Source organism: Camellia sinensis, chromosome 14, assembly GCF_055761805.1.
Source record: "Camellia sinensis isolate YWXY chromosome 14, ASM5576180v1, whole genome shotgun sequence".
NCBI classification, from domain to species: Eukaryota; Viridiplantae; Streptophyta; class Magnoliopsida; order Ericales; family Theaceae; genus Camellia; species Camellia sinensis.
The window spans coordinates 136,079,497-136,106,710 of NC_138974.1; the positions used below are offsets into that span (position 1 = coordinate 136,079,497).

General features: G+C 41.6%; 1 protein-coding gene across 2 annotated transcripts; it reads left to right on the forward strand.

The window, feature by feature from the left end:
- Positions 1-1,022: 1,022 nt before the first annotated feature.
- On the forward strand, positions 1,023-27,214 carry LOC114315403 (Prolyl oligopeptidase family protein). Of its 2 annotated transcripts, XM_082904301.1 has the most exons (15): positions 1,023-1,456; positions 1,805-2,018; positions 2,734-2,844; positions 3,501-3,546; positions 4,050-4,156; positions 4,246-4,749; positions 5,386-5,514; positions 23,944-24,243; positions 24,340-24,798; positions 24,937-25,002; positions 25,154-25,214; positions 25,310-25,459; positions 25,551-25,688; positions 25,966-26,279; positions 26,692-27,214. In XM_082904301.1, coding segments are annotated over exons 1-15 (2,922 nt in total). In that variant the 5' UTR covers positions 1,023-1,134; the 3' UTR covers positions 26,693-27,214. The 2 variants fall into 2 exon arrangements, with proteins under 2 accessions (XP_082760427.1, XP_082760426.1); XM_082904300.1 differs by lacking the exon at positions 26,692-27,214 and having other exon boundaries at positions 1,051-1,456; positions 25,966-26,283.

Genomic DNA, 27,214 nt, shown 5'->3' on the forward strand with positions numbered 1-27,214 from the left:
GAAAGTTAATATAATTAGTATCAATTAATATAAAAATTGTTATTATATATATATATATATTATATTAATGTTGGGTATAAGTTGGAGATGGAGCGCCGTCGCCGTCGATGGCCAGCCACCATCGAAACAACGCCAGAGATGTGCGAGCCGTCAATCATCATCGTACCGTTCTATCAAAACCCTAGCCTCTTTCTCCTTCTCTTTCTCTTTCCCCCGAAACCCTAGACCTTACAGTCTACCAAAACCCTAGCCTGGTTGTCCGACCAGATTGCGAAGACAGAAAGAGAGAGCTCTGGTTTGTTAATGCAATAGCAGTGGTTCTTTGGCCAGATCGCAACGCTAGGTGATGAGAGCGTTTGCCTCTTAACGTGATGGCGATAGAAGGGTTTTTCCCCTTCGGTTAGGGTTTTAGATCTTGATGAGAGAGTTTTAGTTTGAGAGAGAGAGAGAGTAAAGAGAGAGAACTTGGTTTCCCTCCGCCGAAAATCGCTCTCTCCGAAAATCGCCCCCTCTCTCTCTCTTTCAAGCGAATAAATAAACAGTGTTTTGAGAAATAAGATTTATATAATTAGGTTTTTGGTAATAGTTGAAATTGACGAGGGTATTTAAGTAATTTTATATGCCCTTCCCAACAACTTTTGATTCTAACCAGTTTTCTTTAAGGAAAAAAAATTACAGAATCAAAAGTTAATAAACAAAAGTTTAAACAAACAGTTTAAAATAATTTTTTAAAAACAAAAATTTAAAATCTTAGGCCCCGTTTGGGGACTTACCTTTTTAGCCAAAAAGTTAAAAAGTTATCCTTTTAGTTAAAAAGCCAACAACTCATACCAAAAAGTCAAAGATTCTCTTTTCTCTCTACTTTTTGCACATCTTTTCGTAATTAGTCAAAAAATCATTCTAAACATATAAGATTTTTTTACCTACTTTTTTAATTAAATAGTTAAAAAATTACTAAATTAACATGTTGCCAAACGAGGGCTTAGTATCTAAAATCCACACGAGACACCCCCGATATACTCGCGCGCGCACCACAATAATCCCTCACCCAACCAGGAGTTTCCTAGTGCTGTTCACTTTTCTTTTTCCGTTTTTGGTAACTTGACCGATTATTTCATCTAAGGAGACCACACTATGAGCCTTCACAAAGTCTATCACCGTTTCTCTCTCTTTTCTCTCACTCCACCTCTCCTCTCTCCCATCTCGCTCATCCCTTTCTCTTCGGCTCCCTCCTCCTTTCTCTCTCCCAAGCCCACTCGATCTTTGACTCCCAGACATTCAACTCCAACCACCACTCTCAAGTCCATCAAGGCCATGACTACAACAACATCCTCTAGATTTCACAATCTTGTCCCTATCAACGCCGCCGAAGACGGTGCCTCCGCTGGTGGCGATAACGGTTCCGTCTCTTCCTCCTCCTCCGCCGCTGCTACTACTACTACTGTTGATGACGAAGGTACTGTATACACATCTCTGCGTTTTTGTGTGTGTGTGTGTGGTGATTATGACATTGAATTTGGATTGATAATGAATTTTTTTAGCTAATTGGTAAATTCATTGTAGTCAAATGAAATTGACCAGAAATTGTAGTTGTAAGAGCAATTTTAGGGCTTTATTGATATACCTCTTGCTTGTGTATAGATTTTTAAGAGAACAGCAAGCTGTGAATCTTCATCATCTGTGACATTAGAATCTCAATTGGATTATACGGAGGATCATTTGTTTAGAAGTTTTTTTTTTGTTTTTTGGTTATATTTTTTAATTGACTAACATATGTGTTTAAACTTGCATTGCATTGATGTAGATTCAGCATTGGGTGGTGGATATCGTGTTCCTCCGCCAAAGATTAGAGATATTGTTGATGCTCCACCACTTCCAGCATTGTCGTTCTCACCACAAAGGGATAAAATACTGTTTCTTAAGCGGAGATCTTTACCTCCATTGTCTGAGTTGGCAAGACCAGAGGAGAAGCTAGCTGGTGTTCGAATTGATGGAAAGTGTAATGCCCGAAGTCGGATGTGAGTAAAGATAAAGTTTTTCTTTTATACTTATGAAGTATGGATGTTTTGTTGAAGTACCGCAGGCCACTTTTTGTGGATAGAGTATTAAGGCCTCATTTGGGAACCAGCCCATTTAGCTAAAAAGTCAAAAAGTTACTAAAAAAGTCAAAAAGCCAACAATCCATACCAAAAAAGTCAAAGATTCTATTTTCTCTCTACTTTTTGCACATCTTTTCGTAAAAAGCTAAAAAGTCATCCCAAACATACTAGTTTTTTTTAGCTCATAGTTTAGCCAAATAGCCAAAAAATTACTAATTAGCTTGTTCCCAAACGAGGCCTAAATCCCACAATCGCGTGATTGTCTGATTTTTCTTAGCCTTTTGAATATTTGTCGTGTCCTCTACCCGTTTTACCTCCCACTTAAAATCAACTAGTGTGAAGATATATGTTTAATTTCCAATTAAAGTTCTCTAGTGTTGAAGATACGTATCAACTGAAATAGGGCTTTAATTGCCACTTTTGTGATGGTTTTTAGATATTGCTCGTGAAATTTGGTGTTATTTAATATTTGTGTATGTATCATTTGCGAGGCTACAGTGGATTTAGATAATGTTAGTATATTATAATTGACCTGTTTTTATTATCATTGCTTCACATTTTCTTTTTTTTTCAGTTATATTAAATCTAAGGTTAAGGTGCCATGTGAGAGAATGTTTTGAATATTTGTTTTCAGGTCATTTTACACTGGTATTGGGATCCACCAATTACTGAATGATGGTACACTAGGCCCAGAGATAGAGGTCCATGGTCTTCCAGATGGTGCTAAAATCAATTTTGTTACCTGGTAATTCCCCGCATAACTCTTTCTTTGAATACTTTGCAAGTTCTTTTGATAACATTCGCTTAACTTATCACAATATTTAGCAAAAGTTATCTGTATGTACTTTATTGGTTATTGCAAAGTGAAACAAGTAAACAAAAGTTAGATATTACTGATATATCACCCTTGTCTAGCTTTTTTTTCTTTACTTTTCAAATGAAACGTTGAATAATATGTTGCAGTATAAGAATGCCTCAGTCTAGTTTTGAAAATAGTTTTGAAATTTAAATCTGGAATCAAGCTTATTGTGATAAGTGGCTTTCTTTTTTATGAAAGTATTGCTTTAATGTGTGTAAGCAACTTCTATATATCATCATCTATTGTTTGGAGGTCTCATCATGATTTTTGCTATAATACAATTATTCCTGGTTAATGCACCTTTCTCCATGTCACCTGTTATATATGTATTTTTCTTTCCTTATCACTCCTACTAAGATTAAGGTTCCATTTCCTTTGACTTCATTGGGTGTACTGTTGATATGCAATTATTCATTGTTACAAACATGGCTCCTCTATTCTGTATTTTCTCAGCAACCTACCACACTGGCGTAGCATATTTTGCTGTAAATTGATACTATTCTTGAGCTCATCTATCTATCTTTTGTTTTTCCTTCAACTAGGTCAAATGATGGGCAGCATTTAGCCTTTGGTGTCCGAGTTGATGAGGTAATGTAATCCACTAATTGACAATTGATGGTGATGTAAATATAACTGTTGTTGTGTTACGTATATATTCACATTCATGACAAGTTGGTCAGAGAGTTGTCTCGAGGTTCTCTGCTTCGCTCATCTGTCTACTATATATTCTTTATATTCTTGACATAATTAACATTCATTTTTTCCCTAAAATATTTATTTTGTCAACATCCTCTAAAGTTTGCTTGACGGATATTATTTATATATATATATATATAAGAATGTAAATGGTTAATAGTTAGACCTTGCTGACTAACCACAGTGGCATCCTCTGCTGAAGTGTTAAAGTTTTTACATTTCGTTAGGTGTTTTTGGCTTTCATATGCAAAAAATAGACGCAATTGGACTATCATAACCATCTATGACTGTTTGGTTGGTTGTAATTTATGCTGAGTTCAGCTTACATACTCTGCTAGCCAATCTTTTCAATTTTCTAATTTGTTCTAAAATTTTTGAAATTTTTCATGAAGCAGGACAACAGTAGCAGTAAGCTTAGAGTATGGGTTGCTGACGTAGAGACCGGAAAATCTAGGCCTGTGTTTCAGTCACCGGATATCTATCTAAATGCAGTTTTTGACAAGTGCGTGCCATTTTTTCATAACAATGTTATCATGAGGAACATTTTGCTACTTTGTGTTGCTAATGCCTTTTCTACCTCTTGCTTTCCAGTTTTGTCTGGGTGGATAATGTGAGTTTATTAGTTTGCACAATTCCCTTATCTCGTGGAGACCCACCTAAGAAACCTTTGGTTCCGTCTGGTCCCAAAATTCAGTCTAATGAGCAGAAAAACATTGTTCAAGTCAGAACCTTCCAAGATCTGCTCAAGGATGAGTATGATGAAGATCTTTTCGAGTACTATGCTACTACACAGCTTGTTTTGGTTTCTTTGGATGGGACAGTGAAGCCCATTGGTCCACCAGCCATATATACATCAATGGACCCCTCTCCGGATCAAAAATATCTTTTAATCACTTCGATTCACCGGCCATACTCCTTTATTGTGCCGTGTGGAAGGTTTCCCAAGAAAGTTGATGTGTGGACAACAGATGGAAAATTTATTAGGGAACTTTGCGATTTGCCCCTTGCTGAGGACATTCCCATTGCATTCAATAGTGTAAGAAAAGGGATACGCTCAATCAACTGGAGAGCAGACAAGCCTTCAACACTCTATTGGTATACATCTGAAACCTTCATATTCCCTTACTGAAAGATGACTTTTAACTGATTTAGCTGGGCCTAAATTAAATTTTGGATGTCTTCATTAATAAAAGATTTAAAAATTTGGTTTGGAAATTTAATTACCGTCTCTGTCTTGCTTGCTCTCCCACTGTGTAGATGAGTGAAAGTCGCCTATGAAACTTGGCACTATTGGAGCATGATTCATAAATTCCAATATAATCTTTTAAAATGACAGCACGTGTCCATAAGTTGATAGAAACAGTCTGTTTCTTGAGACAGCTTTTAAAAATAAGGGATAGGCACATTTGTTTATAATTGTCTTGAGATTGCAAAGAATTATGTATGAGGGAGAGAAAAGTCGAAACAGAGGTACAGGTTAAAGTAGACAATTACTGAGCACATACTGGTTTCATCAGGTTTTTTTTTTTTTTTTTTTTTAGTATAAAAGCAAATTGTTTAAAAAATTAGTATATCTTCTGGTCAATCAACGTGTAATTCAATTAATTTGGGAGTAACAGTTTCCTTAGAGCAACTGAGCTTACATAAATACAGAATGATAGTTGTTACATTACCTTTTTACTTTGCAATTTGTGCAATACTAGTTGAGTGTTTTCTGTGAATTGTTTATAGGGTGGAGACACAAGATGGTGGTGATGCAAAAGTAGAAGTTTCTCCCCGTGACATAGTTTATACACAACCTGCTGAGCTGCTTGAAGGTGAACAGACAAGAATCTTACACAGACTAGATCTTCGCTATGGGTATGAATAAGAGTTAGATGATCTTCATCTCCGTCTAAACCTTATCTGTTGTTTGTTGGATAGATTTGCATTCAATTTGAGAACTTGAGTCTTTTCTAAAATAATCTTTCTTTCCAAGTATTTTATGTAAGACACTAGGTTTCAAGAGTTCAGACCTTTCTTACAATTATTATGGTAATGGTGCTTCTGTTTTTATCAAACTGTTACGCTCCAAAATTTGGACAATTAAATATTAAATTAGGACTAACCCCAATAATATTCCATCATCCAAATCTTAGGGGCGAAACAAAAAAAAACTAAACGCCAACCAAACCATCCATCATAATTTCATAACTAATCAATACCTCAACATTCAGGTAGCAACAACCAATCAAAACAACTTAAATAAAGTACGGTTACAAATCATGTCAAATTATTCCAATACTAAAGTCATTAAAAATAATAATAAATACATAGATTAATATCAACCCTAAGCTCAAGAAAACAAAAGAGGTCCAAACGACAAGTCCAACACTATAGTAATTCCACGTCACCACCGTAGCCCCAACTAATCCTGCAAAGAAAGCTCGGCTGCGCTCAGACAGAACGCACCCGAGTTGCCAAGAGACAAAACGGGTCAGTATACAGGTATACTGGTATGAGTACAAGATTCAACACCCACGTGTCCACCAGACACAAACAAAAATACATCAAATTCTTATTACGGGACAAGACAAGTAGTTCCAACCGCACCGAGACAAATGGGTAGTTTCTTGAGATACGGTGGCATTTAGTTTCTTGTCCGTACACAACGAAATATAAATTGATTATAAAGTAAATAAAATAGAAATAAAAATATAGTGGGTCAGCCCTGCATAAAAAAAAGTTAGTAAGATCCACCATTCTGCAAAATAAAGTTAGTATAATTTAATCATAAGTAACTTGCTAAAGAAGTATAAAAATGCACCGTTTCATATTTAAATATTTCGAATTGATCAAAATTCAAAGAACGAAAGTTGTACAGAATTAAATTTTCTAAAAGATAACGTGAACAAATTTAATAGAAACTGGACAGGTTGAGAGAAAAGCTTGATAGAAAAATCTAAACGGAATTCAATTGAAAAATCTGGAGTAGAAAACGAACAAAAACTGCTCTAAGATGATTTTTTTCGAAAAAGTTCAAAACACGAAAAGTGTGCAGAATAATGTTTTACTTAAGTTTACGCAAAACCAATAAAAATGAGCTCGTTTTGTGGGTTAAAAAAGCCTCTAAAATCTTCATTGCTAAAATGAATCAAATCGACAATAACTAAGATCATCCGATTATAAGTTCTAATCGATCTTTTTAATAACAAGCTAAAACACAAAAGTTGTCTAGAATCACGTATACATGCCTTTGTTCAAATTTCATAATTTAGCGAGGTTGTTTACTATTTTTCAACTTGTACAAATCAATACAATACACACTATAACAATCATTTCATAATTAAATTCTTTGTACCTTAACTCCACTATTTCGGCCCACCACTTCCGGCCTACACATATATCCCATGTGTCTCCCGTATACCTAACACCGCTCCGAAGCCAAACTTGCACGGACATATCGTCCCGAGTTTGATCCACACTCCCCGGATGGTTAGCATATATGTACGCGCGTAAATCAAAGCACTCGTCTACTCATGAGAACGAGGCAATAATATATATTTACATAACATCTCACTCATGAGAATAAACATAACAATGCCAAGCGTAAGGCATTCAAATAAATCTCATAATCCTCACCTTTTTTTTTTGTACACTCTTTCTCACAACACTCAAATAAAACAACAATCCATAGAGTCATGGCGGAGTGTAAGGAATTTATTTATGGATTTCTAATTTATTTTAATTTCATATATCCGTGAAGGTGATTACAACCATAAAATAAATCCATATAAAAATCCTAAACCTGGCATACACAACTAATCAAAATAATTAAAATCATCAAACATTTAAAAATTCTAAACCTTACATACACACCTAATCAAAATAATTAAAATCAATCGATCATCTTTATATAAAAACGTAATCAAACTAACATCAAATAAATAAAAATAAATAAATAAATAAAAACAACGAATTAAACATAAATCAAGGAAAGTAAGGTTTGTACTCACAATATTTTTTTGTAGATCAAAGAATTATTTGAAGAACTAATGGAGCCACCAAAACAAAACCCTAATTTTTTTTTCCTTCTCCTCCTCTCCTCCTGCCGTCCCTCTTTCTTTGCTCCTCTCTCTCTCTCGACGCCCTTTTCCCCGTGGCTGCTACTATCAATTGTAGGATTCCTTAAAGAACTTTTAAACCTAGTTGAATATTTATATTATATTATATATATAATAACCTAATTTCCTATTCTATATATGACTATCTTATATGACTATTATATAATATTATATTATGTAATACAACATAATTATAATATATATAAATATAAATATAAGATTAAATATATATATATATCACCTTTTTTTTATAACAAATATAAATATTTAAATATTTGGATTAATTATATATAATTAAATAACACATTAAATTAATTAATTACCACATTAAATTCTCATGTGACCACACAATTAGTAAAGCCAAAAATAAAATAAGATAATAATAATCATAATAATAATAAATAATCACTTAAGAAAATTAGGGTCGCTACAATATACACACCTCAAAAGAATCTCGCCCCGAGATTCGATAGGAGAAAGTACTAGGCAAAAAGTTTCGGATGTATATGTCGAACTTTCTCTTCTAACTCCCAGGTAATATCGTTCTCATCTTCGCTCCATTGCACTTTCACCAAGTTCACTTTCTTGCGTCGCAACTACTTTACATCTCGGCCTAGAATAGTAACTGGTCGCACCACATACGTTGGATTGTCACTAATCTCCAACACTTCTGGTGATACTACTTGGGGAGGGTCTTGCACACACTTTCGCAATAAAGATACGTGGGACACGTTGTGAATCATAGCTAAAGCAGGTGGTAGGGTTAATTTGTAAGCCACATTACCAATCTTCTCAGTGATCTCATATGGTCCGACAAATCTAGGTGCCAACTTTCCCTTCTTTCCGAACCTCATGATACCCTTCATCGGCAAGACCTTCAAAAACATGAAATCTCCCACATTCAACTTAACCCCCTTACGTTTTCTATTAGCGTAACTCTTCTGACGACTCTATGCAGTCTTAATACGTTCCCGAATAATGTTCACCTTCTCCGTGGTCTCTCTCACCAACTTTGGCCCTAACAACGGCGCATCTCCTACCTCTATCCAATAAGCAGGTGATCGACATGGCCTTCCTTATAAAGCCTCAAAAGGTGCCATCCCGATACTAGAGTGATAGCTATTATTAGAAGCAAACTCCACCAATGGCAAGTGTTCTTCCCAACTACCACCAAGATCGAGGACACAAGCTCTCAACATATCCTCCAAGATCTGATTTACCCGCTCAGTTTGCCCATCTGTCTGAGAATGATAAGCCGTGCTCAAGTCTAACCTAGCACCTAAAGCATGCTGAAAACTCTCCCAAAACTCTACCACAAACAACGGATTACGATCCGAAACTATAGAAACTGGTGCGCCATGAAGTCGCACCATCTACCGAATAAACAGCCTAGCTAGTTTATTCGCAGTTCGGTGAACACTGATAGGAATAAAATGAGCAGACTTGATGACTCGATCCACTATCACCCAAATAGATTCATTGCCTCGCTTAGACCGCGGCAATCCATCCACGAAATCCATTGAGATGTACTCCCATTTCCAAGTAGGAATCTCAAGAGGCTGCAAAAGTCCAAACGGTCGTTGGTGTTCTGTCTTCACCTGTTGACACACATAATATCGAGAAACATACTCTCCTACATCCTTCTTCATACCTTCCCACCAAAACGTCCTCTTCAGGTCATGATATATCTTAGTCCCACCAGGGTGAATGGTATATCGGGACCTATGGGCATTATCCATAATCTCTTTCTTCAATTCAACAATGTTAGGTACACACAACCTGCCCTTGAATCGCAATCCCCATATGAGTCCACTGACCAATCAGTAGGACAATCATCGATCAAATCCACTACAAGGTCATCAAGTTTGCTGACGAGAAACCATCTAAATTCTGTATCTGACGAACTTTACCCAGTAACGTCGGCTGCACGGTCAAACTACCAATGTATGCCCTCTCAGCAATCTCTATTGGTTGAACATCATGCATCGAAATTAACTCAGGATTTCCATTCTTGAATCATCAATGAAGCTATAATCCCATGTTGTCAACTAAGTGCATCTGCGACCACATTTCCTTTTCCTGGGTGGTAAAAGATCTCGAAATCATAACTACTGACGAATTCAACCCACCTCTGTTGCCTCATGTTCAACTCTTTTTGAGAAAAAAGATATTTGAGGCTCTTGTGATATATGTACAACTCAAAGTGCTCGCCAAACAAGTAGTGTCGCCACACTTGTAACGCAAAAACAACTAATGCCAACTCTAAGTCATGAGTAGCGTATCGTTTCTCATGAGGTTTTAACTGTCGAGAAACATGGGATACAATCTTCTGATGCTGCATCAACACACATCCCAACCCAGTTCCACACGCATCAGTAAACTTTACTAACTTTTCCCCTTGTACCGGTATAGTTAACACCGGAGCTGTAGTTAACCGCTGCTTTAATTCCTGGAAAGCTTTCTCACAATCATCGGTCCATAAGAACTTCACATTTTTGCGGGTCAACTTGGTCATGGGTGTTGCAATAGTGGAAAACTTCTCTATTAATCTTTTGTAATAACCAGTTAGTCCTAAAAAACTTCTCACCTCTGAAGGGTTCGTAGGCTGCTTGCATTCTTTGACCGCAACAACTTTCTCAAGATCTACCGCAATCCCTTGATTGGATACAACATGCCCCAAAAATCAAACTTCTTTCTCCCAAAAGTGACACTTACTAAACTTAGCGTATAACTGTTGCTCCCTTAAAGTCTGCAATACAACTTTCAAGTGTTGTCTGTGTTCCTCCTCATTCTTAGAATACACCAGGATATTATCTATGAAGATAATCACAAACTTGTCTAGATATGGTTGAAAAATTCTGTTAATCAAGTCCATGAAATAGGTAGGAGCATTGGTCAAACCAAAAGGCATTACAGGAAATTCGTACAACCCATACCGAGTCCGAAAAGCAGTAAGCGGTATACTTTCCTCTGACACCCGTCTGATGGTAACCCGTTTTGAGATCAAACTGAGAGAACATGGTTGACCCCTATAACTGATCAAATAAGTCATCAATTCTAGGTAGCGGATGCTTGTTCTTGATAGTCACCTTGTTCAGCTCTCTGTAATCTATGCACATACGGAGAGTGCCATCTTTCTTGGAGACAAAGATCGCAGGTGCTTTCCACGGGGAGTTACTTGAATGTATGAAGCCTTTCTGAAGCATCTCTTCCAGCTGCTTCTTTATCTCCACAAGCTCTTTAGGCACCATTCTGTAAGCCGCCTTAGAAATTGGTGCAGTTCCCGGCACTAGGTCAATGCAAAATTCTACTACCCGTCGAGGTGGAGGTCCAGGTGTCTCCTGAAATGCATTCTCAAACTCACGCACCACAACCTCACTAATATCCTGCTTAGGGATTTCTACCGAGCATAGAAAACTCGTCATCGCCGACTCTTCTCCATCGCTAGATTTTTTTTAATCGCCGTGACATATCAGGAATATCTATATTTACAGTCCTTCTAGCACAACCTAGAGTCACAAAATATTTTCGCAGTCAATCCATACCCAAAATAATTGTAAACCTCTCAAACCCTAATACAATTAGGTCCGCATACAAGACTCTACCCGCAAACTCAATCTCAAAATCTTTACAAACCTCATAAAGAGTAATTGCCCCTCCTAAAGGGGTCTCAACACGAATAGATCTAGATAAGGAGGTAGTTACAATATGTTCTCTTTCTACAAATTGTCTAGATATAAAAGAATGAGAGGCACCAGTATCAAAAAGTACTCTAATGGGTTCTTGAAAAAGATTAAAAGTACCTTGCACTTTGTCAGTTCCTGGCATCACTGCAAATGCCCTGGCTGCAACTGCCTGACCCTGTCGCGCCTGCTGCCTTTGAGGGCAATCCTTGATTACATGCCCCAATTGTTGACACCCAAAACACTTCCTATTGCTCGGTTGAGGTGCTACTGGTCGGATAGGTGGGGGCCCCTCTAACTGAGGTATGGGAGGACGATAACCCAACTGTGGCACTTGGTGTCGCTGTCCTTGATAACTCTATGGGCGCGGACCACCCTGTCTCTGTTTTATACATAAAAGCACTCTAGTTCACTAATTTGGATTAATTTCTTTGCAGTCTAAAGTCCTTACATTTATATGTGATCTAATCTACCGTATGCTTGATGCTAACTTTTAAGTTTACAGTTTTATTTTATTTTATTTTGTGTGTGTGTGTGGAAGATCGTGGTTTTCTAATTTTTCGGGGTAGCGTCTATTTATTGGCATCATTTTTGGGCATAGTATTTAAGGTGGCACCCATCTACTTACATATTTCTATATCAACTTGTGGGAGCCGAATTTAATTGGATTAATAGGGGAGAATGGACCTGTCCAGTCCGGAACGTAACCTATATTCGGCACTGATCCTAGTCAATCGAAGAACAGAATAAAATAACCGGCACTCCAGCCAGTAGAACAAAGGCCGAGTAGAAGTACATGTAAAGGATCATGGATGGGCCTGGCCCTAAGGCCCAAAGAGAATACTATAATACGGGATCATCAGTCATGGAAAGGTATGTGAGAACTAGTATGCTTAACTTCAGTTATAAGCAATCAAGAGAGTATACACTGACTTATCCGTCGGAGTGCTAATTCCGGCACCCCCGACCGGAGTGTTCATTCCTTTTCAGGTGACTAGCTAAGGATCACGAGCGTCTCCCAGGATCTGAGGAGTATTTCCAAACCACTTTCTCATAATTGGCGCCGTCTGTGGGAATACTCAAATACATCCATGGCGGGCGTAAGGGAAGACCCTCCGACAGTCACTAACGAAACCACACAGAGAGACGACCTTACTCCAACAAACATGCTTGGACCGGAGACTATCACCGCAAGACGCGCCTTGAACTTCGCCTCACCCTCGACTTCGAAGCATGAGACAATGCAAGCGATTATGGAACAAGCAAAGCAAAACGAACAGAGGTTGAAGAATATGATCGCTGAGAACGAACGTCTCTATCAAGATTTGGCCTTGGAAGTGGTGAAGTCCAAACAAGCTGTACGCCCAGATCCGGAACAACCTCTGAGGGCAGGTGGTCAACGACCTCGAGCCCGACAAGACGACACTAATAGCGACTCCGACTCATTATCCCCGGAGCCCAACCTGAAACTACCAATTCTTCTGAAGAGAGTCCCCGTATACGGCATAAGCGAAGAAGAAACAGTTCAGATGAAGAAGACCAGCACGATCCCTTTGTACGACGGATTGCAAAGGCAGTGCTACCTAAGAAATTCAAAGTACCGTCATTCACCTTGTACGACGGTAAATCAGACCCCACCAATCACATCTGCCATTACAAGCAAGCCATGACGCTGCATGTAGACGACGAGGCTCTCATGTGCAGAATATTTCCGAGCAGTTTGGGACCACTAGCTATCAGGTGGTATTATAAATTGGAGCCGGCTTCGATTAAGAGCTTCTGCCAACTCCAAAAATCCTTCAGGGCAAGGTTTATCACTAATGAGGTCCAGCCAAAGCAAGCCGATTCCCTTTGGGCAATGCAGATTCAACCGGGGGAAACCCTTCGTGCGTATTCGGCACGGTACTGGGAATGTTTTAATCTGGTAGACGATGCTTGCAATGACTCCATGGCCATCACCGCCTTCAAGATGGGGCTGTATCCCAACAGTGCCCTCCGCAGCTCTTTGACCAGACGGCCCGCCAAAACAGTTTGGTCGTTGATGAAGAAAGTTAAAGAATACTGTCAAGTGAAAGATGATGTCTTGCGGGTTAAAGCCGGAAATGTGACCAATAAGATGGCTCCTGCTGAAATTGCTCAGCCGTTAAATTCTGTAGCACCTCAGAGCCCTGAACCACGGCATCAGGCAAAACGAGATAAGAGACGGGATTCTCGCCGATCAAGCGACCAATGCTCTCACCGAGCAAATGAACAGCTGCAAGTCGATAGCAGGCGCATAAGGCGTGCCGACAAGAAATATACTGACTTGTCAGAGCCGATTAGCACGGTCATGTCCAAAATCTAACATCTTCCGTTCTTCAAATGGCCGTAAAAAATGATGGGACCCCCTAACACTCGAAGACGGGATAGGCGGTGCGAGTATCACAAGGAACATGGCCATGATACTGAGAGTTGTTATGCACTGAAGGATCACCTGGAGGAATTGGTACAAGATGGTCGGCTACAACAGTACGTCCGAATAGGCAACTTAACCAAAGCAATAGCTTTAAGACAGGATTTCCCTCCACTCGGCGTGATCTACATGATATATAGCCTGCCAATTTCATCCGCGGTTCATACGATTCAGTTAAATCCCGACCCTCAAAATCAGCTCACTCTGGCAAAACGGCCCCATGAAGTTGCAAGCATTGCTTTTGATGATTCAGATTTGGCTGGAGTGACACTTCCCCACATCGACCCTTTGGTAATTGAGTTTACGCATAAACCGGTTCACCGTTGAGCGCATACTCATTGATCCAGGGAGCACATCGGAGATTATGTATTACAAGACATTCATCAAACTCTACTTCTCTGAATCGGATCTCTCCCCGGCTCCTTATCCACTATTCGGCTTCAACGCCAATCCAGAATACCCGTTGAGAAAAATCACATTACTTGTTCGAGTGGGCTCCCGAGCAGTGGATGTGGAATTCTTGGTCGTCAAGCTGCATCGTCGTATAATCTCATCATGGGGCGAACTTGGTTGCATACTATGCAGGCTGTGCCAAGCACCTATCATCAGCTGCTTCGCTTCCCGACATAACGCGGCATTGAGCAAATCCGTGGTTCACAAAAGTCGGCACAAGCATGCTATCTCCTTGTTGGAAAGACGCCAAAGGAGTTGCAAGTGAATTCCATTGAGATACCGGATCGGGAGAGCCTCGATGATGTTGGGCGACTCCCGAGTGAAAAGGCCACGGAAGCCCTAAATCGAGTTGAAATCGACGGAAACCTAGACAGGTTCTTCATGGTCGGCACTTCCCTAAATCAAGCTGACAGACAGCAGCTAATTTCCTTCCTACTTAGCAACCTCGATGTCTTTGCATGGACTCCATATGAGATGCCGGGTATAGATCCGTCTATTTCGCAACACCGTTTGAATGTTGACCCTAAATGCAAGCCAATCATTCAAAAAAGTCGGCGGTCAGCTGCAGAGCACACTGCTGCCGTTGTTGAAGAAGTCGACAGGTTGCTTGACGCTGGGGCAATCAGGGAAGTGACCTACCCTACGTGGCTCTCTAATACTGTGGTTGTGAAGAAGAAAAATGGGACTTGGCGAGTGTGTGTTGATTTCACGGACCTAAACAAAGCCTGCCCCAAGGATTGTTTTCCCCTACCCAGAATTGACCAACTTATAGATGCGACGACACGCCATCAGCGTATGAGCTTCCTCGACGCTTACAGAGGCTACCATCAAATCGCTATGCATCCGGAGGACCAAGACAAAACTGCATTCCTCACCCCAAGAGGAACGTACTGCTACAAGGTTATGTCTTTTGGGCTGAAGAATGCAGGGGCAACTTACCAAAGATTGGTCACTGCCATATTCAAGGAGCAACTCGGCCACACTATGGAAGTGTACATTGACGATATGGTGGTCAAGTCCAAGGAAGAGCAGAATCGTATAGCCGATCTGGAAGAGACATTCGGCATTCTACGTAAATATAGAATGAAGCTGAACGCTTCCAAATGTGCGTTTGGGATCGGCTCTGGCAAATTCTTGGGTTACATTGTCAACCACCGAGGAATCAAAGCTAACCCAAGGCAAATCACAGCAATCCTAGAACTCGACTCCCCTCGATCGGTCAAGGAAGCTCAGAAGTTGATGGGGATGGCCGCCGCACTTAACAGGTTCATCAGTCGTTTTACGGACCGCTGCCGACAATTCTTTTATATACTACGGCAGGGCAAGGCTTTTGAATGATCCGCCGAGTGCGAAGCTACTTTCAACGGCCTTAAGACCTATCTCTGATCAGTTCCACTCTTGACGACACCTTCGGCCGGTGATCCGCTCATTTTGTATCTGGCAGTTTCTGATTGGGCCGTCAGCGCCGTACTGATAAAGGAAGAACTGGGGGAGCAGCGGCCAGTGTATTATGTGAGCAAGGCAATGGTTGACGCTGAAACACGCTACCTTCCGTTGGAAAAACTCATTCTGGCCCTTGTCATGGCAGCAAGAAAACTAATGCATTACTTCCAGGGGCATAGCATCGGGGTGCTAACAGATTAACCCCTCCGATCAGTACTACGAAGTGCAGAAGCATCAGGACGCATTTCAAAGTGGGCTCTTGAACTCGGCCAGTACGATATTCAGTTTCTACCTAAAACCTCAATCAATGGACAGGTGCTTGCCGACTTTGTTGCTGAATTCACAGGGGGTCTTACCGACTTCAAGTCTGATGAAATTCGACCTAAGCCGAACTGGATAATTTATGTTGGGGACATTTGGCAGTTGTACTGTGATGGATCATCCAATCAACGGGGCAGTGGAGCCGGAGTAGTAATCATGGCTCCCGATGGCGCAATAATTGAGCAGGCCATCAAGCTCGGCTTCGAAGCATCAAATAACGAAGCCAAATATGAAGCACTTCTAACCGGTTTTCGTAATGCACATCTTCTGGGTGCTCGGCGTTTGCTTGTATTTTGCGATTCAAAACTGGTGATCAATCAGCTAAAGGGGGAGTACGCGGCAAAAAATGACCGTATGGCGGCTTACATGAAAACGGCTAACTCCTTGCTGGCAAAATTTGACCATCATGAATTGAATCAGATAACACGTGATCAAAACACACATACAGATGCCCTGACTTGCCTAGCCTCCGCCATTAACTCAAAAATTAAATGGACCATCGAAGTAGGTTTCATCCCGGAGCCGAGCATTAGCCCTTCGGAGGAAGTCCAGGTCAATGTTATAGAATTTGGACCGAGTTGGATGGATCCCATTGCTGCATTCTTGTCTTTCGAACAGCTCCTAGAGGACAAGAAAGAAGTGCACAAGCTACGAAACAAAGCCCTGCGATACTACTTGGATCCGCGAGGAAAGCTTTACAAAAAATCCCTTTCTGGTCCCATACTTGGAATGCGTGCATCCGGACAAAGTCGAAGAGATTCTGATTGAAATAAATGAAGGTAGTTATGGCGTCTATTCTAGCGGGCGCTCTTTGGCCCATCGAGCTATAACACAGGGGTATAACTGGCCGACAATGAGATCTGATGCCGAATGCTATGTGAAAAAATGAACAGTGCAAGAAGTTCCCCGTTAACCTATCTGCCTGCTGAAGAGTTAAGCTCTATTACCAGTCCCTGGTCGTTCGCCCAGCGGGGACTTGATATCGTAGGACCATTGCTGAGGGCCCCAGGGAACAAGCGATACTTGATTGTCGCCACAGATTACTTCACAAAATGGGTCGAAGCGGAGGCATTAACGCACATTCGAGACGCCGATATTAAGCGCTTTGTATGAAGAAATATCATAACACGATTCGGCATTCCAAGAGCTCTTATCTCAGACAACGGCACCCAGTTTGATTGTGGCGTCTACCCAGAGCTGTGCAGCAAGTATGGTATCCGGCCTTACTTTCCCACGCCGACTTACCCCCAAAGCAATGGTCAAGCCGAAGCCTCTAACAAATCTATCTTGGACGGCATCAAGAAGAGGCTGGAGAAAGCTAAAGGCAAATGGGTCGAAGAATTGCCGAGTGTATTGTGGGCTCATCGAACTACGCCGAGGCGATCCACAGGAGAAACGTCGTTTGCTTTATGCTTTGGGACCCAGGCGATCATACCCCTGGAGATCGGCTACCCAACCCTGAAATCGCAAGTTTTTGATATGGGCCGAAACGACATGATGCTGGCTTTGGATTTGATTTTGATTGAAGAACGAAAAGACCGTGCCCTTGTGTCCATGGCAGAATACCAGCAACAGCTTGCTAAGTCGTACAATCAACGTGTTCAGCTGCGCTGCTACACACCAGGAGAGTTGGTTTTGAAGAAAGTACTTCCAGCTGCCAGGAAATCGGCTGATGGAAAATTGGGTCCTAACTGGGACGGCCCCTATCAGGTCGATTCGATCGCAGGAGTAGGGGCATATCGGCTCAAAGACATGTCCGGAAGGAGTCTGCCACGGCCTTGGAATTTAATGCACTTGCGTAAATTCTATCATTGAACCCGACTTGTGGGGAATGATACTAGTTTTGAATGGTTCACCATGTACACTCTCCACTTTTGTAATGCAAAGATCCCTGTTTACTTACTGCGAAATCCAGTTCAAAAGTGTTCTGATAAAGCCTTCGGATTTGGGGTGCCCTTCGTGGATGTCACGATTGGCCATAAAAGTCTCCGAATTCGGAGCCCCATCTGCGCATGACGCCTTTGGGCCGATAAAGCTTTCGGATTCGGAGCGCCCTTCGTGAATGTCACGATTGGCCAAAAAAAGTCCCCGAATTCGGAGCCCCATCGGCTTATGACGCCTGTGGGCCGATAAAGCCTCCGAATTCGGAGCGCCCTTCATGGATGTCATGATTGGCTAAAAAGTCTCCGAATTCGGAGCCCCATCGGCGCATGACGCCTTTGGGCTGATAAAGCCTCCGAATTCGGAGCGCCCTTCGTGGATGTCACGATTGGCCAAAAAGTCTCCGAATTCGGAGCCCCATCGGCGCATAACGCCTTTCGGAGCCCTATCGGCGCATGACGCCTTTGGGCCGATAAACAAAGGTTGAAATACGCAAATATACAAAACGAAATAGCTCAAACCGTATAAATGTAGGCTAAAACGTACGAATATTCACAATAAAATGTGTCCTTAGACAAATCGATTGGCATCAAGTAAACTAATATAAATAGCCAGTAAATACAAATTGTAAACGAAGGTCTGCTTCTATTCAAATTGAAAACAAAGCGTTTTATTAAAATTAGTCAATAAATACATAATTTCGCTCTCGATCTATATGAGTATTACAAGGTCTGCTTCTACTCGGCGACCCCCTCATCATCACTCTTCTCAACTTCGAAAGTGGAAAAGGGGAAATCTTTTTGTTGATACAACGGCAACGCAGAATTCACACCTACTGCCTGGAGAGCCTCAGCTTGCTGAAGTGCCCTGATCCAGCAGTGCTTAAACCCACGATTTTCACATCGGCACACTTCGGCGGCAAGTTTCTCCTTGGTCTTCTGTATTCCGACCTTTCGGCCGTCATGGAAACCTTTTTCATAGGCCGCGGTCCTCGCTGTCTCAATCGCAAACATGCTAGCCGTGTTCTGATCGGCAATAGTATCACTTATCAGCCTTTGAGTCACCCTCTCTTCCACAGCCAGGTTGGGATGGCTGGCCGATTGAGACTCGGCAGACTTGATTTTCCTTAGCTCACGCTCGACCTTCTCCGCGCGAGCTTCTAACTTTCGAATGCATTCATCTCTCTGCTCTATATCGTGCCGAGCCGCGTGAAGACGCATGCCGATTTCATAAGCGGTGTACAGTCCCTTCACTGCCCCATGAACGCCTTCACGAAACACTTCGAAATCCTGCCGACCTACCATCGACTGGTGGACTTCAGGTGGAAAAATCTGTCGAGCGAACTTGACTGCCACATTTGGATCCCGAATGATCGAATCCGCCTCTGTCATTAGTCTATTCCCCACGAAGACCGCAAAACTCAATGGGTGCGGAGTCGCATCGGATTCCCTTCCAGCACGGGGTTGAGGAGATCTGCCCTGTGGTTGCTTGTCTTTCCTGGGCGACCTACTTCGACGACGAGGAGATTGGTGTCTCTCCCGATCCCTGGAAGTCCACCTCCAGTGCGCGAAGGTTCACTACTTCGACTCATATCTCCTCCCAACTCAGCTAGCGTCCTCGCTTCTCTTCTGCTGTTGAAGAAAAGTCTATTTGACATTTGCACTTGTTTAACCTTTCTCAAAGAGCTGGACTGAGCTACTGACTCTGAGCATATAAATAGGACCTTCTTGCACGAAGTACACGCCCATTTATTTCCTACGAGGGCAGCATCTCCGAGGCAATCTCATTAATGTTAAAACCTCAACAGCCCGGCGCCGATTGTGTCATGTGCCCCAATTGCCCCACGAACCTCTGTTATTCAGCTTTCTAGTTCATGAACCAGCTGGGGCAAGGACAGATTTAGTAATCTAATCGGCCAAATACCTAAGCCCAATGCCGATCGATTTGTGCCGCAGCCGCTCCATGAAGTAGTGCTATTCGGCTTTCGGAGTTCATACATTGGCTGGGGCAGGGGCAGGGGCAGATTTATTAATCTGATCGGCCATACGACGGGTCCCTGAGTCAATTTACTTGTTCGGCTAAATTAAGGTTAAACTAATTGCCAAGTTACACTGTTATCTAATCGGCAGCTATGCAGTGGGATATTTAATCTACTCATCTCATGTTCTAATCGGCAGCTATGCAGTGGGATATTTAATCTACTCATCTCATGATCTTACTTCCTATCGGATCGATGGTTAGCATGCACAACAGAAGTAATCATTTTACCCAAAGTAGTGAAAAGCAAAACTCTTCATTAATATCAAAAATTGCGTACAACTAATAGTGAAATGAAAAGGAAATTTTCATTAATAAATTGAGCGCATATAGTATCTATTTAATACATGAAAATTACCTTGAACTAACAGAAATCTACTAAACAAAAACATACATTGAAATTGAAAATACCTAACAAAACTAAAATGTCTCCCAAATCAAGCCTCGGGATCAGACTCAAGCAGCTCAACGTCCACTTGCTCGTATGGAATTGGCATGGCCAATGTAACTCCGGCGGCAGCAAGGGCTTTGAGTCACCCATGTTTGAATCCCCGATTCTCGAATTTGGGGACTTCTTCTACATAGTTTTCAAGGGCGGTGCTCTTTCCAGCCTCGAACGCTGCGGATGCCTCAGAGTCGACTTTTTCCTTGGCCTTCTTCAACTCTTCTAACTCGGCCTCTACCTTGGCAAGCGCCTCGTTGGCTAACTTGAGCGATTCCTCGCTCGCGTTTGCCCTCTCCTCAGCGTTAGATCTTAGCTAGTCAGCAGTCCAAGCCCTCTCCTTCTCAGCTTCGGCTCGAGCACTTTCCATTGTGGCTCTTGCCGCCTCGAACCTGGCCCTGCTTCGCTCACCTTCAGCTTCCGACTTCAAGCGGCCAATTCTTTCAACGGCATCGTGCTGGCGACGGCCTAATTCGGCTATCCTTCCAACCTTCTGCAAAACAAGAAGTTGGGATCGTCACATACCAAGAAATATCGTATACAAACCAAATCAAACAAGGAGTTAAGATCAAGTCACATACCAGAAGGGCCGATTGGGCAGCTAATGCTATTGCTACCAAATCCGGCTCGGCACGAAAGGTTGCCTTGTCAGCCGGCAAGGAGACCGAGGCAACCATGCTCAGTGCCATAGCTGGATCTTTCAAAGCTGACGCTTCAGAGGAGATCGGCATGTTTTTATTTATTTTTGGCTCAACAACAAAAGGAGCAACCACACCCGACTCCTCTAAGTGTGGCCGTTTATCAATGGGGCCCTTGGAGCCGGCCTTGCTCTCGACGGTACGATTTTCTCCCCGATCTTCTAAAATTGTCTGTTCTTCTGTAATCGGCCGCTCGGCATTCTTTTCCGTCTCGGCCGCATGAACTTGAGTCGTTTCCTCTACAATAATGGGTTCGGAAGATTCAGTCGAGGCAGGTCCAGAACGTGTGGCCTCGACTTTCCGTCGGGCGGTCATGCGTTTGGCATTTTTCTTTCGCGCCAACTGCGTGAGACTTTCTCCAGCCATATCCTCAGAATAAGCGCCGCGAAGGTCTCCCAAATTTGTAAAAATATCTTCGAAGGCAGCCCTTTGGCCTGATGTGGACGGAGGGTCAGACGAATTCAGTCCGGCTTCCTTAAAGGCCGAGTTAATAGCTTCATCAACTTCCGTTGTCAACTGGTCCGGGTCCTCGGCGATTGGTTCGGCAGCTTGTTCTTCTACGTGTTCAGAATCGGATGTTTCTAAACCAATCTGTCTCAAGTTTTTGAAGCTGGGGAAGATAAGGGCTGTAAGATGGTTGTCGCCTCGCGAGATCGGAATGTTGTCTGCCGCCGAGAATGTCGTGTAAGTCGGCTCGTACCGCAGTAGAATGTGGGCCACCCTCCCTTGTTTTTGAAGGTTTGGACGGCCGACGAACTGTAGCGTGGTTTTGATTTCTGCAAGCACAACGTCGTCGTTTGAAACTAACACTCTCTTCAAGTCGCTGCCTGCACAAATAAAACGGTTAGATGTATGTAGTGCCGAATACAGATATGGAAATAACAGAAACAAAAGTGATCTAATCGGCCACCTGGTTCGCCTTTTCGCCTTGGCACCGGGTCTAGGCGATCTTCACCTTCGCCGAATTCCCAATTGCCGTGGACAACGACCATCACGTCATCAACACGCTTGCCAGAGCTGGCAAGCATAGTCATTAAGTGATGATCAATATCCTTGGCTCTAAGAAAGTAGCGTCCTAGCCGGCCAGTAGATTTTGGCTAGGACATAACAGTGCCGAATGGCGGGTATACCTAAATTAATCCTAAGACGCCGATTTAGCTCTACAATTCCCATTATGATACGAAAGAAATTCACGTTGGGTTGGGAAGGGATTAGACCCTAGTATCGTAGAACGGTCCTCAAAAATAGATGAAGGGGAAAACGGATTCCGCCCTCAGCAATTGACAGGAGGGGAAAGACGATTGTGCTCTCGTCATCCCTCTCCATATAAGTGGTGCTGTCTGCCAAAAGTGACAGGTAGACGTCATCGGGGATGGAAAAATGGCGACGAAAGCCGGAGATTCGGTCCATTGAAAGGAGCTCCTTCAGATGTTTTGCCATCTTGACCAGCCCAAGGATTATGGAAAACTAAAAGCAAACAAGGAAGCGGGATCGAAAGTGAAGGAGAAGAAAACTTATAGAAGGCGAAGAGAAAAAATGAGAAGCAAGGAGTTGCAGAAGCCGCGAAGTGAAGGAGTTGCACTAGAAGGCAAACCAGATATCTTTTTGTATTCAGAACATACATTCGAAGAGACAATTTCAAATCACATTAAATGGAGGCAGTGTACGAAGGGACGGGAAAGCGTTACAATGACCAAAAAGCGTGTACGCGTTCTGACACGCATTGGGAAGAGGATTAACCGCCGAATTTTCGACTTCCCAGGCTTGAAGCCAAACACGCCGACTAACTGATGCTAGTGGGGTGTTTGGGGGGCAATTGTGGGAGCCGAATTTAACTGGATCAATAGGGGAGAATGGACCCGTCCGGTCCGGAACGTAACCTATATTCGGCACTGATCCTAGTCAATCGAAGAGCCGAATAAAATAACCGGCACTCTAGCCAGTAGAACAAAGGCCGAGTAGAAGTACATGTAAAGGATCATGGATGGGCCTGGCCCTAAGGCCCAAAGAGAATACTAAAAATACAGGATCATCAGTCATGGAAAGGTATGTGAGAACTAGTATGCTTAACTTAAGTTACAAGCAATCAAGAGAGTATACATTGACTTATTCGTCGGAGTGCTAATTCCGGCACCCCCGACCGGAGTGTTCATTAATTTTCAGGTGACTAGCTAAGGATCACAAGCGTCTCCCAGGATCTGAGGAGTATTTCCAAACCACTTTCCCACACAACTCATTTTGGTTTACATCATTTGAACCAGACCTGTCTAGTGGAGAGAACATAAAACTAACTGTTTTTTACTATTTGCTGATGAGATCTCTATACAATGCTCATGGTAACACAAACACACACACATGAATTTAGCAGAGGATGGTAATTTTAGCACCGAAGTAAAGCACGTCAGCAGGCCTGAGAATAGTTTCTTGTCAGGAAGGTTAGGAAGGTGTCAAACTTTTGATGCTACAAGATATATTATTATCTACTATTAGATTATGGGGTTATACATATGTATATATACAACCTACACCTTACACACACTATGTCTAGTCATAGTTTCATAAATGTTTCCTTGAAATACATTGTGCAGTTTGTTAAACCATATTAGATGGGAAGGGGGTTGCTTGCTCTCCCTGTGTTCTTCACCCAAGTCATGGTTGTGAAATTTGGTAAATATAAATTGTGCAATGTGCTTAGTTCACCATAACTTGCCCCCTGTCTGCTTAATGTCTAAACCCGGAATATTGAGGCGATGTATTTGACTTTTTATTTTTGCAGAGGTATTTCTTGGTGTGATAATTCGCTGGCTCTAGTTTATGAATCTTGGTATAAGACACGGAGGATAAAAACCTGGGTAATCTCTCCTGGATCTGAAGATGTGAATCCACGCATATTATTTGATAGGTCATCTGAAGATGTGTACTCTGATCCTGGTTCTCCTATGCTGCGGAGAACTCCTGCGGGGACTTATGTGATCGCAAAGGTAATGAAGGAAAATGATGAAGGCACTCATATTTTACTAAATGGACGTGGTGCGACACCGACTGGGAATATCCCATTCCTGGATTTATTTGACATGTAAGTGTCCCACAATTATATTGCTTTTCTTCTTCTTCTTGATTTCAATTTTATCTTTCTTCCTTGCTAACACTCTGGTCTAACACTCTTTTCCAGAAATACTGGCAATAAAGAACGAATATGGGAGAGCGACAAGGAAAAATATTACGAGACTGTTGTTGCTTTAATGTCTGATGAGAATAAAGGGGACTTAGACATTAATCAGCTAAAATTACTGACTTCCAAAGAATCAAAAACTGAAAACACCCAATATTACATACAGAGCTGGCCAGATAAGAAAGCATGTCAAATTACAAATTTTCCTCATCCATACCCGCAACTGGCATCATTACAGAAAGAGATGATTAGGTATGAGAGGAAGGATGGAGTTCAACTTACTGCAACACTATACCTTCCTCCAGGCTATGATCCCGCTAGGGATGGCCCTCTACCTTGCCTTGTTTGGTCATACCCTGGAGAATTCAAAAGCAAAGATGCAGCTGGGCAAGTTCGTGGTTCTCCTAATGAGTTTGCAGGCATAGGTCCAACATCAGCCCTTCTTTGGCTGGCAAGGAGGTATGATTTTTGCTTGCTTGAACTTCTCTTGATCTGATAGTTGAGTGCTTTTTAAATTTTTTTTTCTATTGCTTCTATTTGTTGGTTGGTTTGGTGTATTTATGTTGGATGAATTTATGATTTTTGCGTGTTTTTCAGGTTTGCTATTTTGTCTGGACCAACAATTCCTATCATTGGTGAAGGCGATGAAGAGGCAAATGATAGGTACTTAAGATGTTCTAAAATGCCAGTTCTTTGTTCCAATCACATAGTAAAATGAACCATTGTATTGGCAATAAGAAGAATTTCTCATATGTTTAATAATCATGATTGCGTTATATATATTGCTATATTGGTCAAACATTGTGTTCTGTAGGTATGTGGAGCAACTGGTTGGAAGTGCTGAGGCTGCAGTGGAGGAAGTTATCCGACGTGGAGTAAGCTTCTGAATTCTTTTTCCCTGGGAATCTTATTATGGTCCTGAATGTCCTGAGTCCTGATACTGACATTGTTTGGTGCTTCACTCTTTAAGGTGGCTAACCCAGATAAAATTGCTGTTGGTGGTCATTCTTATGGAGCATTCATGGCTGCAAACCTCCTGGCTCATGCCCCTCATCTTTTCTCTTGTGGAATTGCTCGCTCTGGAGCTTACAACAGAACATTAACGCCTTTTGGGTTTCAGGTAGTGCACTATTATAGTGGCAAAAATTATGTTGACGTCTAGGCACTTGCTTGCCTTCACATGACGTAGTGAATTACTACTATTTGTGTAGAATGAGGACAGAACACTATGGGAGGCCACTACCACTTATGTTGAGATGAGCCCTTTTATGTCAGCCAATAAAATAAAAAAGCCTATCTTGCTTATCCATGGAGAAGAAGACAATAATCCCGGAACGTTGACCATGCAGGTATGATTATTTCCTTTTTTGTCCCCCCCCCCCCCCCCCCCCCCCCTCTCTTTCTAAACTGTTTTTTCTTTTCGTTCCCTCAAAACTGTCTTCAGTGTCCATATTCAATAAATAATTGTATGATCCTTCAATAAATAAAATAATATTCTCTCACTCAATTCAACAGTATTTACTTTTCATAGATATTCGGTTCAAGTATTTTAATGGTTTCTATCTATGTTCTTCTCTATTATTCTTGCTGCTTTTTGTTCCCTTATTTGCATTCACAATGATGCAGTCGGATCGTTTCTTTAATGCTCTGAAAGGTCATGGTGCGCTCTGTCGCCTGGTGATCCTTCCCTATGAGAGTCATGGTTATGCAGCACGAGAAAGCATAATGCATGTCCTTTGGGAGACAGATAGGTGGCTGCAGAAATATTGTGTTCCCAACACTTCCGATGCAAATGCAGAACTTGATGCATGCAAAGACGATGTAAGTAAAGAAACTGTGGATTCAGAGAGCAAAGCAGTTGGTGCTACTGGAGGTGGAGTCTTGGAGCTGATAGATCTTGAGCATGAAAGATTTCAATCCATGCAAAGATCATCATTATGGTAATTTTTAATATCCATTATATCCCTAGATGGTTCCCCCCTTTCCACATTTTTAAATTTTGTCCTGCTTTTATGCCTTTCCATTTAAACTTCCTCATCTTGTTGGCAGTGCTCAAGTTGTAAGCGTGCTACTATATATTTTATTTCAAGCTTCTTGATTAGCATATGTGATGTTAACATGGAAGAACATCTTCACTTCACCACCCTGGATGGTTATCATCAATGGATGCTAGTCTTTGCTGTTGATTATTCACATCTAGTTTATAAGCATGCCTCCAATGAATATTTTTCAACATTTTAAACACACAAGATCGATCTGTTTTTTTTTTATTGTGTGGCGTTGAATATATATATATATATTCTAAACTTTATTATGATGTTCTAATTTCTTTTGAACGATCATATTATATAGATTGATTGCTGTTGCTGTTGCTGAACTGCCGAGGATAGAAGGTTGGAGCTTTGATATAAAAAGGTGTGAAAAGAGAGAGTATGGTTGGCCGTCCTCAAAGCAAATCTGCAACATTCGAAATTCCAAGTGGTCTAGACCGTTGCTTACATGATTGTTATTTTGTGCTGCCAATGATAAACTTCCTCGGTGGCTCACCTCCCTGGGTGATATGGCAATGTGTTAGAATAATTTATGGGTGTCCATTATCCCTACTAAAATTATTTGCTTAATAATCTGTTTTGTATGATGTCTCTTCACACCAGTAACTGAGAATAAAATTGAAAAAACATTTCATCTTGGTGCTTAAGAAAAAAATGGAGTGGAATCAGCAGAATAATGATTCTATAACGGGAAAATGTGCAATGATTTTGTATTATTTTCCCTGCTAGGAGAGGTTATATTTCGAATCTATTATTGTTATTATTATTATATAGAATACTGAATTGGAATTGGAATTGGAATTGGAATGTTTTGAAACTTGAAA